The 23,270-nt window shown below is 39.7% G+C and overlaps 3 protein-coding genes across 4 annotated transcripts; 1 reads left to right on the forward strand and 2 right to left on the reverse strand.

Moving 5' to 3' along the window:
• The first annotated feature begins 1,832 nt into the window (after positions 1 to 1,832).
• arl6ip6 (ARF like GTPase 6 interacting protein 6) lies at positions 1,833 to 4,277 on the forward strand. 2 transcript variants are annotated; one of them, XM_089008712.1, is made up of 4 exons: positions 1,833 to 2,119; positions 2,229 to 2,282; positions 3,855 to 3,977; positions 4,040 to 4,272. In XM_089008712.1, the coding sequence occupies exons 1-4, from the start codon at positions 1,957 to 1,959 to the stop codon at positions 4,072 to 4,074; spliced, it is 375 nt and encodes a 124-aa protein (XP_088864838.1). In that variant the 5' UTR covers positions 1,833 to 1,956; the 3' UTR covers positions 4,075 to 4,272. The 2 variants fall into 2 exon arrangements, with proteins under 2 accessions (XP_088864838.1, XP_088864830.1); XM_089008704.1 differs by having other exon boundaries at positions 1,835 to 2,119; positions 3,855 to 3,981; positions 4,040 to 4,277.
• A 144-nt stretch (positions 4,278 to 4,421) lies between these two features.
• On the reverse strand, positions 4,422 to 12,120 carry LOC148903786 (thiamine transporter 1-like). The gene is given in 7 exon segments (XM_089008691.1): positions 4,422 to 5,712; positions 6,068 to 6,209; positions 7,277 to 7,469; positions 7,558 to 7,804; positions 9,157 to 9,519; positions 9,521 to 9,709; positions 11,931 to 12,120. Coding segments are annotated over 7 exon segments (1,404 nt in total). The 5' UTR covers positions 12,054 to 12,120; the 3' UTR covers positions 4,422 to 5,565.
• Positions 12,121 to 14,377: 2,257 nt separating this feature from the next.
• Positions 14,378 to 22,911, reverse strand: atg3 (autophagy related 3). The gene is made up of 12 exons (XM_089008725.1): positions 22,550 to 22,911; positions 22,183 to 22,224; positions 21,816 to 21,865; positions 20,620 to 20,690; positions 19,343 to 19,450; positions 19,162 to 19,214; positions 18,234 to 18,315; positions 18,131 to 18,165; positions 17,915 to 18,067; positions 16,802 to 16,929; positions 16,493 to 16,561; positions 14,378 to 16,162 (listed from the first exon to the last, which is right to left on the reverse strand). Exons 1-12 carry the CDS (start codon positions 22,619 to 22,621, stop codon positions 16,081 to 16,083), a joined length of 945 nt encoding a protein of 314 aa, XP_088864851.1. The 5' UTR covers positions 22,622 to 22,911; the 3' UTR covers positions 14,378 to 16,080.
• Positions 22,912 to 23,270: the final 359 nt, after the last annotated feature.

Here is a 23,270-nt window from a genome sequence, read left to right on the forward strand (position 1 = left end):
TGGAGGATGGGGTTACAGACAGAGAGAGAGTGAGACCGTTCTCCAAAAAAGAAAATGGCATCTTCGGTTAAAGTCACGTGATTGGTCAAGAACCCAGCAGAGTGTGTGTGTGTGTGTGGGGGGGGGGGGGGGGTTAAACATTAAAGAGACAGGCAGACAGAGAGAGAGAGAAAACACACACACACACACGGAAGAGAGAGGACAGAGCTTGAAAAAAAAAAAAGAAAAGGGGAAAAAAACAAGTAAAATGGTGAGAAAATGGATAGAAAACAGTGAAATTTGGACCCATTTCAACTTTGGTAGGTCAAAAGCAGAGTGTAGACTGGAAGGTTAAATATCCCATCAATCAGGCTCCACAAATAACGTGCAGAAGTCATCTGTACACTTAGCACAAGTCATCTGTACACTTAGCAAAAAGCTATTAACCCAGCTAAACCGCTATTAACCCAGCTAAACAGATCACAATTGATGAACTAGATACAATTATCACAGAGAAAGCATCTACAAGGGATCATTCCTCAAGATGGTGAAAGAAGCCTATGTTCCTCATCAAGTGTTTAATGCTGAGGAAACCGGACACTCCATTCCATCAAGCCATTAACGACCATCACAAAGGTAAATAAAATGACTTTATTGTACAGTACAGTTTATTTCTTTAACCATAATACCACAGCACGTTTATTACACATAAAATAAGGTATATTTTGTGTAGTTTTAAGGCTTAGAACATTAGAAAGTACAAAATTATGTTTTATAGGGGGAACGGATTATTCTCATTTTAATGTTTTCCTATGGGAAATTAATTTTTGGGATACACACTTTTTGCCTTACACGCTCTGTCTGGGAACCAATTAAGTTTGTAAGCCAATGTCCCACTGTACTCATTTGTAAATGTGAACAATGGCAGACATTGACCTTGAGAGTTTTGAAAGGCACTTAGAAATGAAATGTATTATTATTATTATATTAATAGAAATCAAGTGTTGCGTAATGATATTCATCTCTTTCATACTCGTAGCTAGTGATGGGAATATGAAGCTTCATGAAGCACTTGTGATGTTTTTCTGACTGCTCCAGATGGTGCTCTTAGTTTAAATATAAAGATTAGTGAAAATTATTATTTCCTCCGGAAATTATTATTTCCGGGGGAACGAGAGGAGAAAACTTGCTTTGTCAACGTCTTTATTGTGCCACAATGTTAGTCTACCTGCGGGCGTGTCGTCACTGACGCTTTACGAAACTGTCCCAATGTTACGTAGCAGTGTGACATATGCTACAGAAATGTCTTGAAAAATACATTGCATCTTTAAATCAAGAGTGCTATCTAGAGGAGTCAAAAACTATCACAAGTGATTCACGAAGCTTCATTTGCCCATTGCTCCTCGTCGCTTTTCACATTAAACGATACCGAAGTAGTTAATTAAAAAAAGTCAGAGGAGACCAAGAAACGTATATTCAAAACGGACTGTTTGGGGGGGTAATGTTCTATTTGATCAAGTTTATTTTATATATTTCATTTTTTATTGTGTTTTATTTTATTTTTTTCCGAGAAAAGGGAATAAGAAATTTGTAGCCACGGATCTGTGCAGTGACCTACCTCCCACTTGATGATACATTTACTGTGAATAATAAAATTAAAAAAATAGTTTCTGCTGACTACCGTGATATGTACGGATATTTTAAATGTTAAAAACGGAGAGAGAATTAAGTACATATTTTTTAACCTCAAGATAAATTACTTGACTCACGTGTTTTGAAATACAACTGTAATAAGAAGGCTGAACGCATGAGGGCGAAAACCAAACGAACCATACCTTGTGTGCCGTAAAAGTAGTAGAAGAAAAACTGCACTGTTTACGGAAGTGTTGATACAAACGCGATATTAGTATACTGTAGTGGTTTTTATTTTTTGATTTAAACTTATTTTTACTTGTTAATATCGAGTGGGTCCTTAAAATGGAGCGTACATCAGCCACTGCAGTGATGGCAGGAAGAAGATCCACGAAACGTCAGAATGGCGTGAAACCGTGGACTGTAGTGGCGATGTCTGGAGTTGTCTCTGCTGTGGTTGTAGTAGCCGTCGGGGCTTTCTGCGCACTTCTGGACCCGATACTGCAAGGTAAACGCGACTATTTGTTGGTTCGTACCTTCAAACGGTACGAAATATATTAGTGAGTGGGTGTGAGCGAGTAAAACTTGTATCTAACGTAATGTGTTTTTTTTTCCAGAGTTGCGGGCGGGCAGAGTGATGGAAGACGATGGAGCACAAGTGAGGATGTTGGGTGAGTATTTAGTGGAAATGCCATGACGCTGTTTTACTTCAAATGTGAAAACTAGTTTCGTTGTTTGTGCACTCTATCTGTAATGTGTGGAATGGATGAAACAGTCTCATGTCTTCTCCAAATTCATAATGGCTCCAGAGAAGAAACCGTAACTACGTTGTGGCCAACGGCAAAAATTGAGTTTGACACCCTTGCTTTAGTGTTTATAAATTAGATTATATTAGATAACATTTCATGTCTCAGAATGAAGAAATTCACACTTCAGTTAAGAAAGAAAATATAAGTGCAGTGGGACCGTGGCTTACACACTTAATTGGTTCCCAGACAGAGTGTATAAGGCGAAAAGTGTGTATCCCAAGAATTAATTTCCCATAGGAAACCATTAAAATGAGAATAATCCGTTCCCAGGTCTCTATAAAATATAAATTTCAACTAAATAAGTCTTAAAACTACAAACAATATACCTTATTCTATGTATAATAAATATGCTATTGTATTTTAATGAAAAATACACTGCACTGTATAATAAAGTTGTTTTATTTACCGTTGTGATGGTTGTTGATGGCTTGATGGAATGGGCTGGCAGGTCGGAGAGAATTGCTGTTTGAAAGGAGTCACATTCCATAAGGACTGTAAGTAAAGATATAAACTGTACTATATAATAATAAAGTCATTTTATTTACCTTTGTGATGGTCATTGATGTGTTGATGGAATGGCGTTCAGACTTCTCTTGCTGTGCTATGAAAGTGCAGTTAGGCACTTTTTTTCCAAAAAAGGCCGGTCTCATCTGCATTAAATAAATGCTGAGGAACGTAGCCTTCTTTCACCATTTCGAGGAATGATCCCTTGTATCAATAAACGGCGAGCTTCCAGGTTGCCGAATGACTATATCAGAGTGAATTAGCCGTGCTTTCTGGGATGTAATTGCTTCACTCACGCTGTCGCCCGCTATCTGCTTTTCGTTAATCCAAATTAACAGAAGTTTTTCAACCTTTTCTATTGCCCGAGACTGTTGCTTAGACAACACGGAAATACCTTTAGCAACACAAGCACCTTTAAAAGCTTCTTTGTTCCGAATGGTTAACTTAGCATACTGGTACTGGGCTGCTAAGTCACACAAACGGACACCTCGTTCGTGTTTCTCAATGAGCTTCTTCTTCTCCTCGACTGTAATTTTGTTTTGTGTCTTCTTCGGCTGAACACAAGCCTGTGGTGGGGTCTTTTTCGGTCCACAAAAGTATCCGTAAAAAAAATCCTTGAAGACGATCGATGTGTGCACTCAAAGAAAGGGGGTGTGGAAAGGTAGGCCGGCTGGGCGCTGTTCGGTCATGTGGTTTGGTGTTCTTCTGCCAAAGATTACTCCGCCAGCCGTGGTGGGGCAGCGCTCCATGTGTATCCCGAAAAGTACTGCGTATGCCAAGGTTTAATTTTCATAAATTTAACGTTCGTAAACCGAAAAATTCGTAAGGCACGGTGTTCGTAAACCGAGGCCCCACTGTACAAGTATTATGCAATAAAACTTTTTGTTCCCCTGCCCTGCTCACAAGAACTCGTCCTGTTTTTCTGTGTAGGTTTCTGGAGTGTCCTGGTTCTCTCGGTATTGGCTGGACTCAGCTGCTTTGTGTTCTCATGGACTCTGACCTACCTCAACTCTTACAAACCAGGCCTGCTGCCACCGACGCTGCAGACACTGTGCAGGTATTGAAAAAGACATTCATTTCAAAGGACGTGGAAATAAATATTTTTGTTGTTTCAGTTTCAGAGACCAACACAGCAGAGATTTCCTCTTAGATTACGGCGTGGCTCTCCTCAATGGTTTCATAGCAACACTGACAGCCATCTGGAGCCTGACCTGACTTGATCTGACGTTCGCGCCCAATGCCCGTTTTCCGTTTTTCAGCAATGAACTATTCACTTTGAGAATATTGTACAATGTTTCTTTTTTTCTCTATTCATGTCAAAATTTGAATACAAAATTTAAACAAAGATGATATGGCATCCATGCCTTACGTCATTCCAGCATGAAGTAATTTTTTCCCTTTTGTATGCCTCCAGAAGATATTCAAAATCTCTGCAAATTTGAAGATAGATTTTACCCATTTTAACAATAGAAAACACCAACACATACAAAGGCAGTGTTGAGTTGGAATCAAATAATGTTTAATTGTAACCCAAGTAAGAAAATATTATTCTTTCCAAAATCAGTGCTCTAAACCTCATAACAGTGATACACTGAGACAAATGTATATAAATCTGTCAACCACTTGTAACCATTAGTGATGAGATTGTGAAGCTTCATGAATCACTAATAATAGTTATTGACTCCTCTAGATGGCACTCTTGGTTTATCTGAATCAGAAAACCTTTATTCGTCCCACAATGGGCAAATTTGCAGTCTGCATCAGCAATTTGAAAGGGGGTGGGGGGGGGGTGAAAGGATAGAAAACAAGATATTCGAAGCATAGTAAAATGAAAATGTCAACTGTATATTGTAAATGTGGAAAATCGTTTCATGAAAAACTACATGATATATATATATATATATACTATTTTTATTTTACTTTCTAATTTTGAAAGGAAATGCATTAAAAATTAATTGCATCATTAAATATGGGTTGATGCAATGGGTTAAATATGGGTTGATGCAATACAGCTACATATATCAATATCTCTCTCTCTCTCCTCTCTCTCTCTCTATATATATATATATATGTATGTAGCTGTATTGCATCAATCCATATTTAAAGATGCAATTAATTTTTAATGCATTTCCTTTCAAAATTAGAAAGTAAAATAAAAATAGTTAATTTGCACTATCCTTCATATTGAAACCAAGAGCAACATCTGGAGGAGTCAAAAAAGTATCAAGTGCTTCATGAAGCTTCATTTTCCCATTACTGTAACCATACATTTATTACATGTATTTTGTTCTTTATAAATTACAAACAAATCAAGAGTTTATCACACAATCACCTAAATACACAATAGTACATTCTTCATAATCATTTACTGTGCGTTGTGATTTCACAGTGATTTTTTTTTCAAAGGGGTGGCGGGACAATATAAAGCACACATAAAATATAATATTGCTTTCAAGTCTAAGGCCTCCAATTGATACAAATAAAATTAAAATATTAATACATATATTAAAAAATAAAAAAAAGACCTATAGGTATACAGCATGTCTTTCGGTATCAGTGCAGTAAGTTTAATACTAATGATTCGGTTCCGCGAGTGGCACAAGCGCTTTGTTGGATGTAAACAAAAAAAAAAACCAATATGCTAATTTGTTGACACTTTGGAGTCAGTCTCTGCTGGACTTCTGGACAGGACCACTTGGTCAGAGCGCCGCCCAGTGACCACTTTGCAAAGGCCGGCGAAGAGGAACACAGCAGAGATGATGGCAAAGTAGCCACCGTAGATGTAAAACTGGTGGAGGAAGAAAAGTCGTCAACTGAAAAAATTTCAGCAAAAAGTGTGCAAAGAACTGAGGTAAATGTGAATGGGGGAATATGGTGCCAAAGTAGGGGTAACTCGCAATACTGTTAAGTAGCGATGGGCAAGTGAAGCTTCATGAAGCACTTTGACTCCTCTAGATGGCACTCTTGGTTTAAAGTTGCAGTGGATTTTCAAAAGACATTTCCTTTGCACTAACCTTCATTTTCAAAGCAAGATCACCATCTGGAGGAGTCAAAAAATATCAAAAGTGCTTCATGAAGCTTTGTTTTCCCATCACTACCATTCAGTCGGTCGTGTGAGTGCCAATCACATTTTTTTTTTGTACCTGGGAGAAGACACCCAAGCCTAGACCGGCCGAGTCGACCACCACTAAAGTGAGCAGAGACTGCAGGAGCAGAGCCACAAAGGTGTTGACGCCAAACACCAAGGCGTAACGCTGCATGTCAAGATTGGAGGCGATTTCATATCTGAGAGGAATTAAAAAAAAGAAAGAAAAGCTGTCAAGGGAAAGTGATATATTCTCTTTCAGTTCTATTGACAAACTTGTATTTATTTCCGTGCAATGCGAAGATCTCGACTAATTTGACGGATTGTGATCTCTGCATATTAAAGGACAACCGACAGCATTTTATTTTTGTTTCCTAACTGACATAAAAAAAACGTTTGATAGCATCTAAAATACCCAGAACACGCATTCTGATGTTTTTAGTCAAATGCAAAACAGTGTCCCAAAACTACTTCAAAATGACCTCGGAGATGGCGAGTTTCAGAAGGTTCCGCCTCTCTGTTCGTGACGTCACGGCAGGACGTCTTGCCTTGCTCTCGAATCAAAACAATGGCTTCAGATTTGGAGAAGTTGCTTTCTTGTTACTCATCCAGTTATGAATATGATTCAAATAGTTCTGAAGAGGAAAGCATACATGTTTGCAATCGATTAAAGAAGTCCTTCCAGATCAATTTGAGCCGTTAGAACTGGTGTGTAGTGTCCTAGACAATACACAAGATGGCACCCAAGCTCCGTTGGAAATGGGCCGATTTGTCTGCTGGGAATTTGTGTCAACTAGTATCAAATAGTAGTCTTGGTGCAACACACAACGATTCACCATGGCGTTATTTATGTTTTTTCCTTCTAATTTCGCCATCAACACGAAGTTTTAAGACCAAACAAAGTACCCAAAATGCATTGTGTGTCGCTTTCTCGGTCAGGGGCGTTCCCTCCGTGACATCAGGAATCGTCACCAACTCAAAAACAAGACTTCCTGAATATTCAATGTGAGTCTTAATACGTAAAATATAGCTAAATGCTGTGTAATCTTTGTAAAATACGCTCAGTAGAAGTCATTTCAAGTGATTTTACAAATTATGGACACAACTTGTCCGGGGACGTCGGGTGTCCTTCAAGGGCGAGCTGAATTTCGCCTGCATTATTTATGCGAAAGCTTTTTGCTGCACTCTTAGCATCTCAACATTTTGTTTCAAAGTTGTACACCCACCACTCAAGTGTGTGAGAGAAGTTCCCTTCTTACGTACGTACGTGGCAACCGTGATGAGCAGCATGTAGGTCGCTCTGAAAAGAACATACGAGGCGTAACATAGCCAGATGCTCCTTAGCGCTACCATGACGAGCACGCACGCCGCCATCAGCATGGAAAGGGCGCACAAGGTCAGCTCTCCCCACACGGTCCAGCGAACCGGCAGGTGGCCAATCAGGAGGGCAGCCAGAGACCCTAAAGTAGTCCAAAGTAGTCAGCTTCGACGGGATCATTCGCGGCGTTTTCATTGACGCGGGAATAATAAGAAAGTGACACTTTTTACCTAGCAGTGTGGACAACGTTTCCACGTAGCCGTTATAAATGTCGTATTCGCCGGAAGGGCGGATTTTCTCCCACAGCGGTTGAGCATAGTTGAGCACCTGAAAGTGACCACACGTGGCTAACGCCCACCAGAGCGACCAAGCGAGGAGGGGACCTCGTCTATAGCAGTGCAGGAAGTCGGCTAAAAGAATCTTTAAGACCTCTGAAAAACCACAGCTTCTTTTTGTCTCCTCAGACGACGGGGACATCTAATTGACACAGAGGACACATTTTTGCTTATGTATGTGTTTTGGGACAAATGTGGGGTAGAGTGAAACTCCCGATGATGTGAAAATTGATAATATCGAAAGACCACATATAAAAAAATACTGAATGCTGCCTTGCTTTTAAACTCTGGCACATCTATGATATTTTCCCAGCAGATATCAATTCTGATATTTGACAGAGAAAAAAATTACAACAGATAAATCACCTGATAATGTATGAATACATATACAGTGAGACCTCAACTTACAAACACCTTATCTTACAAACTTTTCATCTTACAAACGTCAAATTCCTGAAAATTAAACCTTATAATAAGCACTATTTTCATAATACACACCCACCACGGCTGGCGGAGTGATCTTTGGCGGAAGCACACGACCGAACAGACCCAGAGGTTAAATTATCAACAGTCCTTATGGAAGGTGACTCTCCTTCCATAAGCCATCAAAAAGGTAAATAAAACTTTATTTTACAGCACAGTTTATTTCTTTAATTACAGTCCTCATGCAATGTGCCTCTCTTTCCAAACAGCAATTCCCTTTGACCTTCGACCTCCAACTCCATTCCATCAAGCCATCAATGACAATCACAAATGTAAATAAAGTGACTTTATGATACAATGCAGTGTATTTCTTTCATTACAATACAATAGCACATTTATTATACATAGAATAAGGTATGTTGTGTGTAGTTTTAAGGCTTATTTAGTTGAAAAGCATATTTTATGGAAACCCGGGAACGGATTATTCCCATTTTAATGGTTTCCTATGGGATTTTTTTTTTTAGATACACACTTTTCGCCTTACACACTCTGTCTGGGAACCAATTAAGTTCGTAAGTTGAGGTCTCACTGTATAACAACAATTTTACGTCGTTTTTACACAAAAGTTAAAATACAGATGAAATTTTCAGGGAATAACAGCAGGTTTCCCCACCCCAAAAAAATTTGAATCTACTAGTCATGAATCATGATTAAAAACGTGGTATGCGCCACAAGTGTTGTACTTCCAAATAATAGGTGACATCAGCAGCTAGCTAGCTAGCTATATCCATCAGCTATCTGACTTGCTAGCTATATATCGATTAGCTGGCTAGCTAGCTTTCTCTCTGAGTTATTCCGGGTTGAGTGAACGCTGGCGCGTAGGGCTGCCGCTGCTCACCCACAGAAAAACTTATCCTATGACTGCAAAGTGACCTTGAGAGTTTTGAACGGCGCTTATACATGAAATGTACTATTATTATCATGAATAATCTGAAAACCACTTTTCGTGTGTTCTGCTATAAACCACAGGGGTCAGTCGCTCTTCCCCGCTCCCCGTCGTATCAGACTCACATTTGAGACGCCCTGATTGTCCACGGGCACTTTGTCGTCAACCTTCTCGAAAAGCGCACCGCTATAGCCAGCCTGGCGCTCCGTCACCCGCTCGTTGTTCTTGTGGAAAAACAAACTCCTCTTGGGCATGGGCAGAAACCAGGGCGGGATGAAGGCGACGGCGGCCGACGCCAGTGTGGCCCAAACCAGGTGCACCAAATGGACTTTGGCCACAGTGAGGAGAAGCTGGCCGGTCAGCGAGCCGGCGGCCGAGCCGAAAAGAGCGACGCTTCGGCAGTAAGCAGTCACCTTCCGGTAGTGTGCCGGTTCCACCAGGCTGTAGATGTACGAGAAGTAGGCGACCTCAGAGGCTGTGGCGAGTCCCGAAGAAAAACTCCAGAAGCTGCATGGCGACCAGGCCCTGCGCTTTGGCCAACATTACATACGTGACCACAAAGCTGGACGCCTGCAAAATCAACACGGGCTTATAACAAAGGTAGTCTGTTGCCAGGAAGACCGGGAACAGCAAAGCCAGGTAGGAATATGTCCAGATTGGGTAGATTTCGCTGACAACCTGCGCAAAGCAAAAGATAGAATGACATTTGATTGATTTTCACATTGAAAAAAAAATAAACAAAAAAATAAATATATCCATAAATACATAAAAAATGCATAAATGTATAAATAACAGGATGGGTGCACAGAGAGAAAGAGGGAGAAAAAGAGAGAGAAAGAGAGTTTAGGCTGAATAATTAAAGGACAACCGAAGTTGTGTCCATAATTTGTAAAATGGCTTCAAATGACTTCTACTGAGCGTATTTTATATAGCTATATTTTACGTTTTAAGACTAGCGCTGAATATTCAGGAAGTCTTGTTTTTGAGTTGATGACGAGTCTGTACGTGACGTCACTAAAGGACCGCCCCTGACCGAAAAAAAAAAGACACATTGTAGCGGTCCTTCCATCACGTCAATGTATTTTGCTGTACTTGTTTGGTCTCGTGTTGCACCCAAAAGCCGCCAGAAGGCCAGAAGAGGGCGTCCAAGCACCATATAAGGAATTTATCAGCCTGTGGAAACGGAGGTGGCCACAGGAGGTCGCCATTTTGTGCCTCTTTTTTTTTGGTGAGAGATTTTCCCCCAATGTTGCCTCAAAATGGCACAAATAAATTCTTTAATCGATTGCAAACATGTATGCTTTCCTCTTCAGAACTATTTGAATCATATTCATAACTGGATGTGTAACAAGAAAGCATATTCTCCGAATCTGAAGCCATTGTTTTGATTCACTAGCAACGCAAGACGTCTTGGAGTGACGTCACGAACTGGGGGCGGGACTTTCTGAAAATGCTCAATTCGCAGCTCATTTTTTGGAGATTTTGGACACTTTAAGTCATTTTTATTGGTGTTTTGCATTTGACAAAAAATATCACACTGCGTGTTTTGGGTATTTTAGATGCTATAAAACGTTTTTCTGATGTCAGTTAAAAAAGCGAAAAAAGTGAGGTCGGTTGTCCTTTAATGTTATTTTCAAATCGAGCTGCAAGGTTGGAAAAAAAATCATTTCACAGTTTTGTCTTTTGTTTGAGCTTGCTTTTTATCTACATTCTCACATTTTCGTCATTGTTTCTTGAAAACATCTTTGAAAAGCACTATCATTTTGCCTTGTCTGTAAATCTTGTCGTGTTGATCGTTTTTTTTTTTTTTTTTTTTTTTTTTGGGGGGGGGGGGGGGGGGGGCACCGCAGAACAAAAGCTTTCTTTATTGATGTCGGTGACAAAAAAATAGTTGGGATTAAACAACAAATTCCAGAGGATTGAGCATTTGTTTTCAATTGGGATTGAAGTGTATCCAGTTATGAAATAACTTCATTAAAAATGAATGTTGTCATTCTATGGCCTTGATACCAACACCAAATGTTGGACACAAATGTGCATTCCAAAGATTATAGAAAGTCAAATTAAACTCACCCTGAAGGCTGAAACGCATTTTAGGTCAATGAACTTTCACCGGGAAAATTGCAATAGGAAAACAAAGCCTCATGAAGCCCTTGTGATATTTTTTTGATTGACTTGGTTTATGAAGGTTAGTGGAAAGGAAATGTCCTTAAAATCCACTGTGTCTTGAAACCAAGACTGGCATCGAGAGGATAGAAAACAATCACAAGTGCTTCATGAAGCTTCACTTGCCCATCACTACATGAAACCCAATACAGTACAGTATTCCATTTTTGGGGGGGAGTAGTGCAGCAATCAATTTCTTTATGGGAGGGGATGGGGGTCATCCCCAAGACAGAGACGTCACATTACCCGTTTTTCCGATTGTGGACCATGCTTTCAGATTTGATTCATTTCATTATTCAACACAACAAATGGGACATTGTTGTTATTATAGGATAAAGGCTGCATTTTTTTGAAATTACAACAGTTTTACCGGTAAATGCAATTTCCCCATTCCTTTGCAATCTTACTTGTACCTTGAATTCCGAGGTTTAAAAAAAGAAATTTATTAATTTCGGAATGTGCCTATAACAAAATAAACAATAATTGCAAATACTTTCCGGGAGTACTGTACTTATTTCCGCAAAACGATGACCGAACCTCGAATTGACACTGTCAATGTAACAACACGCGTCAGTTGATGTTTACTTCCTGCGTTTCAAAAATTTAGTTAAACATCGGTCCATAATTATTGAGTTAAACTAAAAGAAATCGAAATGCGTTGTTCTGACATCCGTAAGTGAAGGATCGCGTGGTATCCGCGTACCGACATTACTGTACAAAGTCAGTGGCTCACCTGCGCCTCGGTCAGGTTCTTATCTGGTCCCATTAAATAAGCGGTAAGGAATGGTTCCGAAGGCCTCATGTTGGAAAATAAGCCATAGGCGCAGAGGCACAAGGTTGGGTACAACACAGACATGTTGTACGCTTATATGACCTCCACATCCACATCAACTTTAGCGTCAACTTCACGCACACACACAGATCGGTGGTTACTCTTATTCGTTCGTCTTCTACCACTCGGGAAGTCTATTAGCACACCACCGCCGCCTGGTGGTCAAAGTTCGAAGCTGTAGGGGAAACACTGCATTCGAAACAGAGCAAGTTTGAAACATTTTAATCAAATTTTAATACGCTCCTTTTCATTGAGCTGCTTCAGATGTCCATTTGCACGTTGAGATTCCCCGTCAAGGACTCCGGGTTGTCACCATTGTTGGTGCCGTCACATTCAAGCCAGGTGGTTAAACCTTTCCTTTTTTTAATCACAAATCGAATCTTCAAAGAACTGTACAAGCGCACTTTTTACATGCTTTGCTTAAAAATATCACGTTACATTGTTTTTTAAACACGACATTTTAATATAGCTCTTTTGAGATCTGCAGGGTGTTCGCGATGCATTTGGGGGAATAAAGACTCGAGATGGTCCTCCTTATTTAGCTCGAACACGTGGAATGTTTATTTGCCAGAGCACAGAGAGCAACCGCTTCTCTCAGCATTGAACAAGAACTCAAGAGAACGGATGTAGCGCTGTGACTGAGTTGCTAGATCCGCTCAACAAAATCCAGCATGATGCTTCATTTATCTTAATAAAAATATACTTCAGCATTATACAAATTGAAACTGTTTCTAAACACCACCACTTATAACAAAAATAAATAGAACAATATGGTCTGTTTTACACATTTGGATGGATGGATTGGATGGATGGATTTGTTTTTATTAGTCTCGCAGTGGAGAAATTTACATTTCACAGCAGCAAAGTTATTTGAACTTCCAAAAACAATGGGCGCAAAGTCAATCAACTTCGACTTTTGAGGCCGGTTTGGTCATGATGTCAGCCATCATGGCTTCAGTGGGACGACACACGCGGCGTCGTTGTGTGTCTCGCTTTTTCAAAGACTGCACTATGTCTTCTGTCGACATTCACTTGATCTGTGGCCTTTGATCCCACACGTGAAACACACCATGTTTGTGCCATCACAGTGCCGGGCACGGATGTTGGTTTTGGTAGGATGTCGCCCCCTCCGACCTGGTGTCTTCATCACACGGTCCGCTGACTCAGTGTTTAATGTCTCAATCGCTTCATAACTCAGTAGCTTAGTCTTGAAATCTGCAAACGTGATTTTATCATCTGAAAATGCCATATATATTGCAAATGGCTTGAAACGTTCTGGTAGTCCTTTTAATACCACAGCAACAAGTAGTCTATCTCCCACTGTTTCACCTGCATTTCGGAGTGCCGTGATGGCGGTTTCGGCTTTGATGATATAGTCTGTCACACTTTCGTCGTTCCCCTTTTGAAGCGACGTGAGTGTGGTGTACAGATTTATTATCCGTGACGTTCCTTTCCCGGCATTGATGAGAAAGTCTGTAACACTTTCGTCGTTCCCATTTTGAAGCGACATGAGCATGGTGTACAGATTTCTTATCCGTTGCGTTCCTTTCTCGGCATAATATTCCCTCAATATCTTCAAAGACTTCCTTCCATCATCAGGCGCATCCCTCATTATTAGTGAGAGGCTTTTGTCGTCTAGCAGTTGTATCAGTTCGGCGTACGCATCGGCATTTTTCTCCGCATCCGTAGCCCTTTCGGGACTCGTCACCGGCTCTTCTAGCAGGGTCTTCTTTAGCCCCAATAAATGAAAATGTCCGAGCATTTTTGTTTCCCATATCTCGTACTTAGCTTCATCTCCGTCGAATATCAGTCGCAGTCCTCGATCCATCTTGACCGCTGTTTTAGCCGGTTAGCGATAGCCTCGTTAGCTCACCGCTACTCCGAACCGGGATATATTTGTGAGATTAAAGCCTCGGGATGGTCCTTCTTGTTTAGCTCGAACAAGTGGAATGTTTATTTGCAGGAGCACAGATAGCAACCACTTCTCGCAGCATTGAACAAGAACCCTTTGATCGCCGTCAAGGGACCGGATGTAGCACTGTGACTGGGTTGCCAGATCCGCTCAACAAAATGCAACATTATGCCTCATTTATCTTGATAAAGAATATATTACAGGAATATACAAAACGAAGATACAAAATAAAACTCTTTTTTAACAAGCTCGACTTTTATTGGTATCAAAACATTTTGTTATTGCTTTGGCTAACGCTGTGAACTGAGTAACAGGAGAATATAAGTAGGTATTTCGTTATTTTCCATTTCGAAAACTACAGAATAACAATGTGAGAATAGTTAAAGGTCACCGAAGCGCAGAATGTTATATTTAAACATCAGTAAGGTCACTCAGGTGAACAATGGGTTGTATTTATTGTTTAATATTTTACACAATGTGCCACAAGGATTTTGTTTGTTGCAAAGTTAACCACACAAGCTGCGAGACGAAAGGATGAATAATGAATGATGTTACATAAAAAAGAAAAATACATTTCAGTCTACTACTAAAGGACCATCAACACATTCAAGAGTATTAAGACAAAATGGCTTTTTTTGTAATTGGTGGTCACCTCTCGCTGTTATGATATATATACTGTATATACTTTATGATCGACTTAATAAAGCCTGATCGTGATACGCTTAACACCCGAACAGAACATCAAAGATTTGTTCAAGTGCAAATCTTTAGGAATTATTTAGTCCCTTCCAGTTGAAAGTTGTGTGATGTGAATCATGTTAAAATAAGACCATTTTAAAATAATCTTTGAGTTCAATTTTATCAAATCTTATTTGAATTTTCCATTGTGGGTTGGGAAATTACAAGCAGCATCAAATGACAGACGTCAATGTCCAAACTGTAGCCCAACAAAAGTCTACTTAAGTTGTGTAGCTCGGTTATTTTGACATTCCTTCAATGTACTGTAGCGTTGAAAACAAAACATGTACCATAGAGAACTGTACGAAGTAAATAAAACTGTTGTAAACCAGGTGATAGTACATTAAAGTGAATCAATTCCTTAGGAGCTTTGAATAAGGGGGGGAAATTATATCCACCCTTTCATAAATGAGGAAGAAAAAAAACAGGTCACTGAAATAACTTCAAACCTGAAAAGGGTATGATGTACTGAAAATGAACGACCAAAATATCCAACTTTGCTATATTAACAATTATTTAAAAAACAATCTTGTGAAAACATGATACCTTGAAATTAAAACTGTTGCATAACTGGCCGCATTTAGCACCAATATTTTTCCTTTTTTTTTTTGTCAAGCCATTTTTTTTCCTGTCGCAAGATATTTCAGTGACCATTCTTTCTATTTCTATGTTCTATGAAAAGTTTAGCAACAATTTTGTCACCGTGTTACCTTTGAGTAGTGATGGCCAAGTGAAACTTCATGAAGCACTTGTGATAGTTTTTGACTCCTAGATTGCGCTATTGGTTTAAAGATGCAATGAATTTTGAAGACATGTCCTTTGCACTAACCTTCACATTTAAACCAAGAGCACATTCTGGAGGAGTCATAAAACATCGCATGTGCTTCATGAAGCTTCGTTTTCCCAGCAATACCTTTGAAGTCTTGCGATATTCAGCTCCTTTTTGGTTAAGCCTTTAGTGTGAATGTAAACTTGACATTTTTGCAAAACTACCGTAAATTGAAAGTAGCAGAGTACGGATCGCATTAAATCCCATGATGGAATATCAATTTGTATGCGGTCTGGGAGGACAAATGTTTCCCGGAAAGCATTAAGGGCAAGTTCGCTGAGCCTTACATTGGACATAGAGCTGAAAAACTGTTGAATGTCATTTTTACGCTGTTACAATACTGATCGAAATTTGCTCATGTGAAGTCATCTTCTGCTTTGAGACAAAACATTACATTTCAGAACTATATGATATGATCACCAATCACAGAAAACAACAATTCCCATGCCAGATGGATGTTTCTGTGTCAATTAAACCCATGCAAAGTGTTCCAGAGTGAGACAAATATCCTCTCATCACCAAATTACATCATGTGAAATTACACAGGGGCAGGGTAACCCATTTTCCATTTTCTACATGGTGAAGTGTCTTGTGTAGTCATATTCTATTGTGGGAATGACAGACTGGACAAACTTGAGAAAAATCAGAAGGTACCTGTAAACTACAGTCAAGGTTAAAAATAAACAAATAAATAAATAACATGGGCCTCGTTCATATGTGGATCAGCAAACATTCACAATGGGCAAGTGAAGCTTCATGAAGCACTTGTGACTTGTTGACTCCTGTAGATGGCCCTCTCGGTTCAGCGATGCATTTTGAAGACATTTCGTTTGCACTAACCATCGTATTTACACCAAGAGCATCATCTGGGGAACTCAAAAAATATCATAAGTGCTTCATGAAGCTTCGTTTCCCCATCACTCGCAAACATACCACAATATTTGATTTTTGTTTTTGTGCAATGGAAGAGAAAAAAAAGGATACATATGCACTCCAAGTTCACCACCTCCTTCGGCCACAGTCTCGATGATCTTTTTCATCACCTCAGCATGTCTAGAAAAAGAAAAACAAAGAAAAGACAGGCGGTAAAGAAGACATTTCCTCCTAAAAAAAACAAAAAACAAAACAACGTAGAAATTATTTCGATAAACAAAGTCAGAGATAAAAGTAGACTTTGCTGAAAATTATGGAAAAGAAAAAAGAAAAACAACAGCACAGAGGCCGCTGTAGAAAAACGGCTGACGTCGCTCTATGAGGTCACAATCATTCCTCGCTTGCAAAAATGTTGCTCACCTGCAGGGGTGGACGGAGCACATGGCGGGTGGAGGAAGGTTTGGATGGTTCTCAATGGTGACCGTCTTCTTCACGTGATCCTGGCTTATGTCCTCATACATTTGTTCCACAGTCAAAGGCTGCCTGTCCTTGGAAAAAGTCAGCAGAACTTGATCAAAATCCAAAATCTCAAGCCCCCCCTGCATTTATTCATGCAAATGCCGCGTCGGTCTCACGGTCGGCGCCGCCGCCTCTTTGAGACAGGTGACCTCTTCTGACTTCTCCATTAGCAGGGAGAACGACTATTGGACAGCTCGCATGCATGGGAACCATGCGTATTTGGGTCAGCAGAAAGCGTGTGCGCCGACACAGTAATAAAGATCAATAATACAAAATATACAATGATTAAGATGACACTAAAAGTTATAAGATTTATAAATGAACGGTCAACATGTTGGTATATAATCGTATTCAATAGAGAATGTTGCTTAAAAACAACAGATTGACATCGTATGCTCTCCTATCGTATATACCCTCGTCAGCCATTTTGAATGCTTTTCGATTTACGACCGTTTGACTTACGACCGTTTTGTGGAAATGGAACCCGGTCGTAACTCGGATGTTACCTGTATATAGTCCTGATGGTTTGAGTGCAAATGAATGATGACATGTTAGGGTTACATCCACCTATTTGTAAATTCACCTCTGAACAATCGGGTTCTGTATTTTAGCATTCTTTCTTTCATACCCCCTTTTGCCACAAGATGGCACCAAAAGCCAAGAAAAGTAAAGATTTAAAAATGAGAGCAATTGATGTCAAGTAGTGATGGGAAAATGAAGCTTCGTGAAGCACTTAAGTAGATAGTGCTTTCGGTTTAAATGTGGAGGTTAGTACAAAGGAAATGTCTTCAAAATACACTGCATTTTTAATCCAAGAGTGCCATCTATAGGAGTCAAAAACTATCACAAGTGATTAGCCAATCACAAGTGTCAAGTAGCATGACTGATTTTTATATGATAGGAGGTTTATTTAGCAAATGTTCTGCAAAATGTCTTCATTTCGTATGCATGTTTTTGTTGGGTCTTAAAAGGTTCGAGTTAAGGTCATGGAATGAGCAACAGCCAGATACGTACTTCATCGTATCCAAACAGCCACAGTCGAGGCGTCTGGTAGTATTTATCGTATGTGATGTAAAGATCGTATGTTCTTGTCTGAAGGATGGCGTCTTCACTCCCGGATTCTGCTTTCACTTTGGTTTGGACCATTTTACTGGTGTCAAGGGTCGCCTGGAGAAAAAAAAACGCATGAGACAAGGCTTGGGTTTGCACGCTCAAATGGGGTCGGCTTACCTCATCCGTTTCCAGTAAGCCACTTTCCTCATATTCTGAAAAGAACAAAAGCCAAATGTCAGGACGGCGCCGCGAGATCGAAACGGTCCAGATTTTCCGGTACCTTCCATATCGGCTGCTTCGCCGTCTTCATCGTCTTCGCCGTCGTTGCAACAGGCCGCTGATGTGCTATTCATATTCTTGTCCTTGAATGGAGTTAATACAAAGTTGAAGTACGCGCCAGCAGTCACCAACTGCAAATACTTGGGTACTGTACTTAACCTTGGTGAATCCAAGAACCATGTCCTTCTTTGGAAAATGATGAATTATGCATTCAATGACTGCTATAAGTTCACTAAATACCAAAATATGTTGTTTTTTTTCAAATTTAAAACCTTTATTCCCTATTTTTTTAACTAGCTCAGAGTTGCTGATTTATCAAAATTATATGTATGTATGTATGTATGTATGTATGTATGTATGTATGTATGTATGTATGTATGGATGTATGGATGGATGGATGGATGGATGGATGGATGGATGGATGGATGGATGGATGGATGGATGGATGGATGGATGAATAGAAAAATGTATGGATGAATGGATAGGTATGGGTGGATGAATGAATGGATAAATATATGGATATGGATGGGTGGGTTTGGTTGGATGGATGGATGAATGAGTGGAGAGATGGTTTTGGGTGGATGGATGGATGGATGGATGGGTTTGGGTGGGTGGGTTCTTAGGTTTGGTGGGTTGGTGGATGAGTTTGGGTGGGTGGGTGGGTTTGGTTGGATGGATGGATGGTTTGGGGTGGGTGGATGGATGGGTTTGGGTGGGTGGATGGATGTATTTGGGTGGGTGGGTGGATGGGTTTGGGTGGGTTGATGGATGGATGGATGGGTTTATGGATGGGATTCAGTGGATGGATGGGGTGATGGGTGGGTGGATGGATGGATGGGTCTGGGTAAATGGAAGGATGAGTTTGGGTGGATGGATGTACATCTATCTGTCTCGATGTAATAAGGAATGGATGCGCACAAAAAAAATACCTTGTTGTTGTCCAGTGAAATTTCCTGTACAGCATCAGTGACGCCTAACAAACCTGGAAACAATCAAATCATTGTTACAAGTGTCGTACACCCTACAGTAGTCAGTCACATTTGCATGTCGTCGACGCCGTCAACTTCTTGGAGTGAAATAGCACATTGCTGCTGGGAAATATTGCCATGCCTGCATTATGGTAAGTGTCCACCCATCCCCCGTCTCCATCGTCCTCCTCGATGATGGCCTCCAACTCGTCCGAGTATTCCATCTGTTTGCAGCGCTTGTAACAGGGAACTGAAAACATACAATCCAAAAAAATGTGATTCACACAATCAAAAAGCCAGATAAAATAAGTTACATCTAGTGCTATATACTTCATTTTTTTATTTCCTTCCTTTATTTTCTGTTTTGATGCATTATTTTCAATTTTCGTCGCTTCATTCAAGTACAGTAATAGCTAATTTACGTTTTTTGGAGGCGGTCTTGAACGCCTCTTGAGTCGAATGGACAGAGCTTAGCTTCATCTAGTCTAGTGGATGCATTGGAGATTGAGTTTTATCATCCAGTGTGTCCAATTTATGAAAAAATAAATAAAAATATAATAATAAATAAAATAGACCATTTATTGAAGCTGTGTCTCATAATCCAGTACACCTTTTAGTGTTGTACATACGGTCGTTAAGTAGCACATTTTGAGCATGATGTCTACGATTGAACAGTGAAAGGTTTACTTTGATTCTGTGCTCTTCTTAAAATGATTATAGGACAACCGACGTCACTTTTTTGTTTCCTAACTGACATCAGAAAAACGTTTTATAGCATAAAACAATGGCTTCAGATTCGGAGAAGATGCTTTCATGTTACTCATCCAGTTATGAATATGATTCAAATAGTTCTGAAGAAGAAAGCATACATGTTTGCAATCGATTAAAGAATGTATTCCGTGTCATTTTGAGGCATCAGGGGTGGGAAATGTCGCACCCAAAAAAGGCAGAAAATGGCAACAAAGCCATGTAAGAAATTAAATAGCCCGTTTCCACAGGCTGATTAATTCCTTACATGGAGCTTTGTCGCCCTCGTCTCGTCCTACATGACGTTTTCAGACCAAAGTACAGCAAAATGCATTGACGTGATGGAAGGACTGCTACAATGTGTCCTTTTTTTCGGTCAGTGACGTGACGTGAGGACTCGTCACAAACTCAAAAACAAGACTTCCAGAATATTCAGCGCAAGGCTTAAAACGTAAAATATAGCTATATGCGGTGGAAAATACGCTCAGTAGAAGTCATTTGAAGCTATTTTACAAATTATGGACACAACTTGTCCGGCCGGGAACGTCGGTTGTCCTTTAAAGGTTATGAGGAGAAACTGATTTGGATTGCATGGCTGATCATGTTTTATGTTATGTGTTCATTATTTTACTATTCATAACAAAGCTATTAATAAAAAAAAAATACTCTTACCATTGCGTGTCAGGAGAAATTGTTTATCCGGGGGCAAATATGGCTTTACTTTCACTTCCTCCCCAGTGGCCCTGAGTAAAAATGAAACCAAAAAAAATCAAGCTTTGTGTTACCATTTCATTGTAATCAGTAAATGACAAGGACCACAACCAGACTTCATACAGTGGTGCCTTGAGATACTTCAACTGAGTTCAACGAGCAACAGTTAATGGATCTATTTGTATATTTATTCCTTAATTTGTGCGTTTATTTACTATTTGTTCATTTTTTTGGTTTATTTATTGCATTGACTTGTGAGTAAACATTTGACATGAAAACTCATCATCCAGTCAAAATGTTTTTTTTAACTATCCAAATACCTGTACCCAATTATTTGATACAATATTTGGTAGGATATCCAAAATTTGCTATAGCGCTAGCCCTGTTTAGTTTAACGCTATCAAAAATTTCAAAACACCAAAGACAGTCTCATGAAATACATCTATGTATTTGAAACCTCTCAGTCACGGCTGTTTGAACGCCAACGGTGAGGATACACAAGTAGACCAATAATACCACAAATGACATACAGCGGGTTTCTCTTTCATATTCTTGCCAGAGAACGATCAACAATATTACCATTGAGTGAGGAGTAACCAAATGTCTGTGTGCATGTCCAACCATGTCTGCATTCTAAAGCCACCAAGTCGCTAAAGTGAACTCATGCTGAAACTAATATGAGGGTCCAGAATAAATAGTTTCAGTTTGACAAATCGGGTTTCCCCAGCAGAGAATGATTGCACCATTCTGTGAAAATCAACATGTGCATCGCAACAATGTAATGCACATTCCAGCGTCGTTAGGTAACACTGACTTATTTCTTATTTTACACAGTCAGTGTATTATACATTAGATTCACCCTGCTAGTAGACGCGATCATTTCATTTACACATATTTACAAAGCACAGATTATTGGAATGTGGGGAATTTTATAGCTTAAGCGGGTAACCGGATGGGAAAAAAAGCACACATATCTCGAAAGATCAACGTCTAACCGGTTTCATTTTGAGCTTTTCAATATTTCACATGTAAAATGAAACCAAATAAATAAATAATGATACAAATAAATAGACAAACATACAAATAAACAAATTGAGATACCCAAATTATTTGCACAAACGTTTCAGCCCAAGAACGTTGGATGCAATGATACTGACCATTTCCAAGTGGGGCAGTGATGAACTAAATGATCCCCGGCGGCTGCAAACTAACAAACAAAAAGGACATTTAAAAAGTGTGCTTTTATTATACAGGAAGAATATTTTCATTAGAGTAATTCACAACCATGGTCAAATTGTCACGTTTCAACTAATGTTATTTTTTTATTAGGTTTATTATTCAGGATTGGTGTGTCGGGGGCTAGGGGGTACAATCATTTTGGTGTATACATAGTTTGTGACATTATTGTTTGTTGAAGTGCAGTGAGCTTTCTCCAAATACTTGCATTTGGCTCAATAAAGGTTGAGGAAAAACTGGAGTATGCAAACACGAATAAACAAAAAGTCAACACGCCCACCACCTTACCTCTTCCGGTGTGATTACTCCTGTTTCCTTAAATTTTGATTCCTGTGGAATTTTAGAAACGACAAATCAGTTTGGTCGTTTGTTTTTATACTTGTCCACGCCCAAATGGTGCTTCTATTCTAGAATCACTCATGCATCGACAGTACTTATAGACGACATGTGCGAACTCCCCATGCTGATTGATGCATTTGTATATTTGCTACACCGCATTACTCCGAACATGTCATCGCGAACATTATTTTTGAAAAAAACAACAACGGTCACAATGCGTCTGACATTAACAATTGCTATATTTACGGGTGAATATGTCCATTGGCATGTCAGTAAACGAGCAACGAGGTAGCTTGTGAAGTTGTATTAAGTTTACCTTGAGCACCGGCGTAAAAAACTCGGCCACTCCGAGGGCCGTTCCTTTTACCGTATTAATGACGTTCAGCATCTTGCGGGCTCAAATAAAGGAATTCTCACTGGAAGCATACAGACCAATAAAAATGCTCACTCGACATAGTTGTTTCAAAATTGAGGGTGCAGCAGCAACATTCGTTAATCACATGACCAAGACAAATACTTCCGGTTATAGTTGTCTCGCGAGATGGTAGATTGAGATGAGCGTCCGGCATTTTGGATGTGGCAGAGTTTCTCAGGAAGCCCGGAATAACTCAGTTATGAAACTAGCTCGCTAATAGCTAGCTAGCCAGCCAATAGCTGTCCAGCCAGCCAACAGCTAGCCAGCCAGCTAATAGCCAGTTAGCCATCTTAAAAGCCAGTCAGCCAGCTAATAGCTAGTTAGCAAGCCAGCCAATAGTCAGTTAGCAAGCCAGGTAATAGCCAGTTACCAAGCCAGCTAATAGCCAATTAGCAAGCCAGCTCTTATATCTCTCTCTCTCTCTCTCTCTCTCTCTCTCTCTCTCTCTCTCTCTCTCTCTCTCTCTCTCTCTCTCTCTCTCTCTCTCTCTCTCTCTCTCTCTCTCTCTCTCTCTCTCTCTCTCTCTATATATATATATATATATATATATATATATATATATATATATTACATCATAGGATCCACAGTATCTGGAGCTCTACTTAAACACAGCACATTTTCA

This window comes from Hippocampus bargibanti, linkage group LG01 (genome assembly GCF_051943395.1).
Source record: "Hippocampus bargibanti isolate YZ-2025 linkage group LG01, ASM5194339v1, whole genome shotgun sequence".
In the NCBI taxonomy this organism is placed as follows: domain Eukaryota; kingdom Metazoa; phylum Chordata; class Actinopteri; order Syngnathiformes; family Syngnathidae; genus Hippocampus; species Hippocampus bargibanti.